The sequence below is a fragment of the Mirounga leonina genome, unplaced genomic scaffold (genome assembly GCF_011800145.1).
Source record: "Mirounga leonina isolate KUSES-001 unplaced genomic scaffold, KU_Mleo_1.0 Mir_129, whole genome shotgun sequence".
Lineage (NCBI taxonomy): Eukaryota > Metazoa > Chordata > Mammalia > Carnivora > Phocidae > Mirounga > Mirounga leonina.
The window spans coordinates 77,199,214-77,207,366 of NW_023270323.1; the positions used below are offsets into that span (position 1 = coordinate 77,199,214).

General features: G+C 54.7%; 1 protein-coding gene across 1 annotated transcript; it reads left to right on the top strand.

Moving 5' to 3' along the window:
- The first annotated feature begins 1,283 nt into the window (after positions 1-1,283).
- LOC118010738 lies at positions 1,284-7,524 on the top strand. The gene has a single exon (XM_035005339.1). The coding sequence runs from the start codon at positions 4,893-4,895 to the stop codon at positions 5,835-5,837; it is 945 nt and encodes a 314-aa protein (XP_034861230.1). The 5' UTR covers positions 1,284-4,892; the 3' UTR covers positions 5,838-7,524.
- The last annotated feature ends 629 nt before the right edge of the window (positions 7,525-8,153 follow it).

Genomic DNA, 8,153 nt, shown 5'->3' on the forward strand with positions numbered 1-8,153 from the left:
GGGTCCTGGGATGGAGTCCCACATCCTGGTTCCTGCTCAGCAGGGAGTCTGCTTCTCCCTCTACCCCTCCCCCCTGCTTGTGATCTCTCTCTCTCTCTCTCTAATAAATAAATAAAATCTTTAAAAAAAAAAAAAAGAAACAACCCACAGTCATCATCAAATGCCCGGGCACCCCAAGTGCGGTCTATCCATCCAACGGAATATGATTCAGTCATAAAAAGGAATGAAGTCCTGATGTGCGCTACAACGCGGGTGAATCCAAACCCATGATGCTAAGTGCAGGAAGGCAGACACAAAGGCCACGTGTTCTATAATGCCTTTTATGTAAAATGTCCAAAACAGGCCAATCAACAGAAACAGAAAGTGGATGGGTGGTTGCTGGAGGGATGCCAGGGGCTGGAGCAGGGGGAATGGGTGTGACTGCCGGTGGATACAAGGTATCTTTATGCAAATGTTCTAGAAATGGACAGTGGTGATGGTTGTGATGAGGGAGCATAAGGCAAGCTGGGGAGAAAGCACAAGCTGACACCCCGAAAACCCTCCCCCGCCTCCCTCCCAGGTGGGATATATGTGACCTTCCTCAGCCACTCCTGGCTGCCCTAAAGCTAAGGGAAGGAAAAACAAATGGTTAACTTAGATCACAGCCCTGCAGGACCTGAGTCTCCCTCCGTTTACAAAAGTCTTTGTGATTTACAAGAAAAAAGCGCTCTTATCAATAACCTGACTTCCAGAAGGAAATGTAGATAAAATTAAGTGTTCTTCTAACCTGCAGCCCATTGACAAATACTTGAGGCCAGTAGAGTGTAATGCTCCTTCAGGAAGCTCCCAAGTGTCTTCATGTTAATTCTTCCCTAGAGGGAAAAACAACTGAACTTGACAATGGCAAGGCCTCCAGTATCTCCTAGGTCCTCTTTAACATTTTAGCATATGAGGGGCACCTGGGTGGCTTAGTCGTTAAGCATCTGCCTTCGGCTCAGGTCATGATCCCAGGGTCCTGGGATCGAGCCCCGCATCGGGCTCCCTGCTCCACGGGAAGCCTGCTTCTCCCTCTCCCACTCCCCCTGCTTGTGTTCCCTCTCTCGCTGTGTCTCTCTCTGTCAAATAAATAAATAAAATCTTAAAAAAAAAAAAAATTAGCATATGAAAGTTCTTTTGAAAACCTCCCTTTTTCCTTACCCCCAACTCCCAAGTATCTAATCAGCCAGCCCTCCCAACCCTGGGGCAGCAGCTCTTTCTGCACAGGGGTCCTGTCCCTGTGCTTTAATAAACCTGCCATTTTGCACCAAAGATGTCGTAAGAACTTGGCCATCAGCTCTGGACCTCACCTTTATTCAAAAAGTACATCAGTTGCAGAACATTGTGAATGTACTAAAAGCCACTGGATTGTATACTTCATTTTATTATTTAATTTTTTTTAGAGATGGGGCAGAGGGAGAGGGAGAGAGCTAATCCTAAGCCAATTCCACGCCCAGTGTGTAGTGCTCGACGCCAGGCTCGATCTCACGACCTTGAGACCATGACCTGAGCTGAAATTAAGAATCGGGCGCTTAACCAACTGAGCCACCCAGGTGCCCTTGGATTGTATATTTTTAAATATACAGGTTTTATGCTATTGAGATTTTATGTTACATCTCAATAGAAACCGCAATTTAAAAAGTAAAGTTACGAAAAAGGTTTACGATTATAAAAATTGACAACCTTAAGGTGTCCTGTGACCATCTTGGCGTGGCCTGACTGGGCATCATGAGCTGGTTCTACTCCCCGGGGTTTTATAACTGCTCCGAATCTATCTCCGCAGAGGTGGGTGGGTCAGAACGGAAGGCCGAGAGCTCACCTGTCCAATGAGCCCTGCTTGGTGGAGGGCTGCTGGGGTGGGGGCGGTCCCGCCCTTCCGATCTGCCCTGGACTTGGAGGAAGGTAGAGGCAGGCGGGCCAGGCACCAACCCCAGCTGCTGCCCACCACGGTGGCCGTCCACATCCGGATGTCTTCTGCATGCGTGATGCTTCTGCTCCTTTCTAGATGTCTGTGCTGCTGACCCGTGAAGCTCCCTTCTGGGTCCCCGTCTCCCCATTCCCGAAGCTCTGCTGTGTTCACACTGCTCGTTAGCAGTGGATCTGAGGTGTGCAATGAGAATAAGAAGCTGAGTGTCCCACGAGGACCAATGAGGAGCAGCGGGATAGTGGGCCCAGGACAGAGAAACCCCTCGTAGGGGGTCTCCAGGCGAGGGGCCCCAGCTGTCGTCTGGGTTGTGGAATGAATGCAGGGTGGGCAGAAGAAGGGCTGTGGAGTCCCCAGTGAAGCTCCCGGAGGCTCCAGTGATGCCGTTTTTGGATGTTGGTGAGGTTGATGGGGTCCGGAGTCGATGGCCAAGAAAGAATGCTTGACAGGTCTTTGGTGCAAGGGGACAGGACCCCTGGGCAGAAAGAGCGGCTGCCCCAGGGTTGGGAGGGCTGGCTGATCAGACACGTGGGAGCTGGGGCTAAGGAAAAAGGGAGGTTTTCAAAAGAACTTGCATAAGCTAAAGAGGACCTGCAAGATAATGGAGGCCTTGCCATTGTCAAGTTCAGGCTGTTTTTCCCTCTCCTGAGGCATTACCATGAAGACAGTTGGGAGCTTCCTGGAGGAACTTTATACTCTGCCTGCCTCAAGTATTTGTCAATGGGTTGCAAGTCAGAAGGACTTAATTTGATCTACATTTCCTTCTGCCTTTGTTTCCCACATCACGAGGACCCCACCGGTTACTTCTGGGGACTCTGTGGGCCCAGGACACCGGCAGCCTGGGGAAGCAGGTCCCCGGTCTGTCCTTGCCCCCCCCTGCAGCTGGAGGCCCTGGGTGGTGCCGACCACGCGTGCACCTGGCCCGGAGCCCACGGGAACGGGAGCAGTTGTGAGCGTCGGTCAGTGATGGTGCTGTGTGTTGGTGTGTACGTGAAGTTTTGTCGCCAGGCACTGCTGTTCGCCCGGGAACGAGGCAGCGCGTGGATTGGCCCTGGCTGGGAACAGGGAGGAGGCGGCTGCGGGTGGGCTGCAGGGGGCCTTCCAGGTGGGCCACACACCCCTCCGGGGCCCACCCTGGCTCCTGTGCACTTTCCCCACATCTGAGCTGTACAGCCCAGGCTGCCCCTCAGAAGATCCCCCTCCCTGCCCACCTGCCCTCACGACTCTCTCCTTCCCACCCTCCCGACTCCCTGTCTCCGGTCCTTTCAAGGACTTTCTCTCCCTGTCCTCTTCCCTCTGCCTCTCTGTCTCAGTCTCTGTCTGTCTCCCTCCTTCACCTACTGTCTAAGGAGGGTTGGCCCAGGCCCTGCCAGGTTTTTCTAGCAGACACAGCCCAGCTGCCCCCAAGAGCCCCAGACCGCCCTCCTGGGTGTCTGTTTGCATTGGGAGGCCCCTGGAACGCCTTCTCTGCTCAGCTCTGACGTGGCTCGTTGTCACCCTGTTTTATGGGGCCTAAATGAATGCGTACAGGCAGACAGAGTCACACCAGGGTGTGGGGACAGACCTGATCATTAAAGGGGGGGCCAGCAGCCAGCACGGCCGGCACCAGGATGCCCAGGAGCATGAATGAAGAGAGCTGCCTGCTCTGGCTCTCCACGGAACCCACCCCCCACGGCCGGTGGGGGCTCCGGAGAGCAGGAAGCAGGCTAGCGATCCCTTCGGAGCACAGCCTTGCTGCCCGCTAACCCTCCCATCCTGACACAGTCCTGTATGCACTGCAGTCACGATCCCATTTCACAGATGAGAAGACCGAGGCCCAGACAGGTCACTGGATGGCCTGAGGCCACACAGTACAGCAAGGGCTCTGACCATCAGGACTTCCCGCCCCTTGGGCAGTCTCGGCTGGGGAGAGCCCTACTCACCTCCTGGAGGAGAAGGATGGGGGGTGGGGCACTCTTCAGTCCCCAAACCTTCCCATGCTTCCATTACTACCCTAAGAGGCTCAACTAAGTAATTTCACAGAGTTGAGTTCTTTCGCTGAGAGAATTCGGAGTCTGATATAAAGATAATACAATATCCCCCCGCCTTGTGTCCCTCATTCATTCATTCCTGCCTTTATTCACTCATTCCGTGTGCACTCGCCAGGCCCTATGAAGCCCCGGGCATGTATCAGGCACAGGAGCCAAGAACCAGCCTGGACTTACGAAGTGGTGGGAGCGGTAGAAGCCAGGCCGTGGGCCCCTCCAAGGCTCAGCCAAAGGCCGCCTGCTCAAAGCCTTGCCTGACCCTCCCCAAGTCCCAGGCCCTGGAACCTGCATGTTGGTGGAGATGCTGCTTGGCTGGCTGGCTGGTTGTGGCTGTCGTCTGTCTCCGCTGGCCCTCTGCTTGCGTGGGCTCCGTGCCCAGCTCGGGGCCTCCCCCAGCAGCAGCTCAGTGGCGCTATTTGGATAAGGGGCTGGCCGCACCCTCTAGGCGGGATGCCTCATGAACCGCCAGGGCTCGTTTGTGGCTGGGGGGTTGTGAGAGTTAGCACTGTAGGCCGGGTGGGACGGTGGGGTCAGCCGCGGGCTGGGATGCACGCAGAGACCCGGGCGGTGGCCTGGGGTTGGTCCAAGAGGACGCCGCTTCTTCTGAGCTGCCCCTGCTGAGCCTTGCCCTTCTGGACTGACCTTGGCCTTTCCCAGAGGCTGGCCACCCCCCACTGCAGAGCCCCGGGACACACACTTCCTAGGTGATTACAGATGGGAAACGGAGGTTCAAAAAAGTGATCTGCCCCGATCTGTAGCTACCCACAGTGGAGCTGGAATCAAAACCAGATCTGTCTTCTTCTTGGGTGTTCTCCCATAATAATAGTCACCACTAATAAATAATACAGTCATAGTAATGGTAGCAACGGTAACAACGATCCAGTGCGAACGAGCTTCCAACGTTTAAATGCACTTTTTCCAACAATATGTCACGGGATGTGCTGGAGAGCTGCGAGGGAAGAACTCATCCTCATTTACCGATGGGGACACTGAGGCTCAACGTGGTTGCCTTGGCCAGGTCCCTCGTCCTGCTAAGGGGCACATTCAGTCCACGGGAGCCTGGGCCTACATCCTGGGTGGAGCTGTGTCAGGACAGCTGGGTGGGGACAGGGCTCCCACCCATCCTGTGGTCTGGGCAGGGGGGCAGCCCTCCCGCCCTGCTAGCTGGCTGTGACTGCCCTACACCTCGCTGGGCGGCCTGGGTGTCCTGGCGGGAGCGACGGGGCCAGGGAGGCCAAGGGGCCAGCCCAGGCCACCCACCCTCCTCGGCTCAAGCCGTGTGTCCCAGCCCAGCTTGCATGCAATGCCACCAGGGTCCGTCCTGCTCTGACCTGTTTTCCTGGCAGGGGCTGTTGGGGCAGGGTTGGGCTCGCCTGGGTGTCCTGCCACGGCAGAGGTGGCCATGGGGTCAGAGGGGTGTCCTCTGCCCTCCCCGCCCTTCCTTGGCTGAGAAATCTTTCTCCTCCCAGCTCATTTCGTCAAACTCCCACCCATCCGTCACAGCCTTGCGGAATGGCATCCCCCAGATGGAGCTGGTCCAACCCTTCTGCCCCTGCATGTTGTGGTCATGGGTTCAGCCTTCTCACTGGTCATCCTGGCTACAGCACAGCCCTGTCCAGGGAGGCTTGACCACTGCTTTTCCTGGTGCTCGAGATCACTTTGAACCGGGGCCAGGGAGGGCTCGGGGCCTAGACTCAAGTGTGCGTCAGGCAGAGGGAGAAGGAGCTACGGAGTTGTCCACTTGGTGGGGCTGGGGTGGGGGGGCACCCGACAACACACAAAACCAGCCAGGACCAACACTTAATTTGAATCACCGGTGGCCCTTTTTCATGTGCCACTGGGCCCTGCTGATTGCACCAGAGGGAGCTTGAGGATCTGGGAAGCACACCCTGGGGGGATGAGGGGGGCAGGAATTCCAGGTGGAAGGGGAGGTAGCTGGGCGGGACGTCCAAGGCTGAGGTGGCCCCGGTCCAGGCACTGGAGTCCCTGAGGCTGGAGTGTCCTGTCTGTGTCTCTGTGTCTCTGGATGGTGATGGAATGCCAAACGGCGGTGTCCGGCCAGCAAGCCCTGGGCCAGTCCCTTGGTGCAGGAACCTCCCATCTGACAACTTCACATGAGCTTCCTGGCCTGTCAGCGGACCAGACGCACCTGACCAGCCGGCCCAAGGCAGAGACACCCAGGGGTCCTAGCTGGGAAGGGGGGTCTTCTGTTTTTAGGATCTCTCTCCAAATATAAAAGTGATACTTGTCTGTTGTCAAAATACAGCTGGAAAAGCTAGAAACACAACAAACTTAGACCAAACATCACAATCACCCCATCAGGCTCAGCAAACCTTATTAGTACGTTGGGGGAACAGTCCGCTGGGGGGTTTCTGTACACATTTTGACCTGTGGGGATCAAGCTGTACCTGAGATTTTGTGTTCGGCTCTTTTCACTTAACATATGTGTTATGATCTAAAGTCATATTTACTGTTTCTTTCTGATTACAAAATTATTATTTGTTCATTGTAAAAACAAACAATGACAGAAATGTGAGAAAGACAGTCCAGGGGAGAGAAAAGGCGAAAATCCCCCACAGTCCCCAGTCCAGAGGTGACGACCACGGACATCCCTGTGGATGGCTGTGTAAACAACCCCGAGAGTGTAGACCAGCAAAGGCATGAAGAACGCGGGCTTCAGGGTCAGGTGGGCTCGTTCAAGTCCTGCTCCCATGGGCCACTCCTGAGCCGACCTCTCAGGGCCCCGGCTTTCTATAAAGCAGACTTGACCAGTGGCTCCTACCCCCACAGAGTTGCTGGAGAAATTAATCAATGAAGGGAAAACATTGGAATAAATGAGTTAATGCAGGTATAGGGCTTAAAAGGGTACACAGTAAGTGCTCAGTAAATGTCCAATTGTGAGCAAACACCCAACAGAATCAACAATGGAGCTCTGGCCAGGCACCCAGTCAGGGCCTCACATCTATAATCCACTCAGCCTCCCAGCAACCCCACGAGGTAAGTCCTTCCCTTGTCCCCGTTTTGCAGACGTCACAGGTGAAGCTGACGTAGGTCGAGTGGCATAACAACGCATGAACAAGAGCTCAGAGGTGAAAACAGCCCAAATGTCCGCAGCTAGAAAAATAAATAAACACAATGCGGTCTTTTCTATCTGGCAGGGGGAAGGTCACTCAGCCATAGCAAGGGATGGGGCTCTGACGGGGCACCTTTAGGGGTGATGGAAATACTTTAGAACTCCATATAAGTAGTGGTTAAACAATATTGTAAATGTACTAAATGCCAGTGTGTTGTACATTTTAAAATAGTTGATTTTGGGGGGCGCCTGGGTGGCTCTGTCGGTTGAGCATCTGACTCTTGATTTGGCCTCCAGTCATGATCTTGGGGTCGTGGGATCCGGCCCGTGTCAGGCTCTCTGCCCAGAGCCTGCTTGAGATGCTCTCTCTCTCTCTCCCTCTGCCTCTCCCCCATGCGCCCCTCCACGCCTGTGTGCCCTCTCTAAAAAAACAAAACAAAACAAAACAGTTGATTTTTTGATCATGAATTTCACTTCAATTTAAAAAAAAAAAAAAAAAGGAGGGGCGGCTGGGTGGCTCAGTTGTTAAGCATCTGTCTTCAGGCCAGGTCATGGTCCCAGGGTCCTGGGATCGAGCCCCACATTGGTCAGTGAGGAGCCTGCTTCTCCCTCGTCCTGCAGCTCCCCCTGCTTGTGCTCTCTCTGTCTCAGGCTATCTCTCTCTGTGTCAAATACATAAATAAAATCTTAAAAAAACAAAAAACATTCAAAGTAGCTGAAACACTTCTCCGGGGTCCACTGAAGACCACACTACAGAACCCTTTTCTCACCAAGGTTTGCACCCGTCCCCATGACGCCGCCTCCCAGAAGTGGAATCACAGGGTCAAAATTGCCGCATGCATTAGCTGGGGACAGCCCTGGCCCCCTGGGAGCACCTGGGCGAGCGCTGGCCAGCAGCCTGAGTGCGGAGAGACCCGTCGGCTCGGTGGGTCTGGCCCTGCAGCCCCGTGGGCGGACGGCACTGCTGCCCTTTGGCCTGAACTTTCAGGTTAAGCCTCTGCTTTCGACACCGGACTTTGGCTTGCCAGGGTTATAATTATCCTCCCAGAAGCTAGGACTTGAGGACGGCGTGGCCTCCCGCGGGCCCCAGAGCCTCACACGGTGATTCATGGCA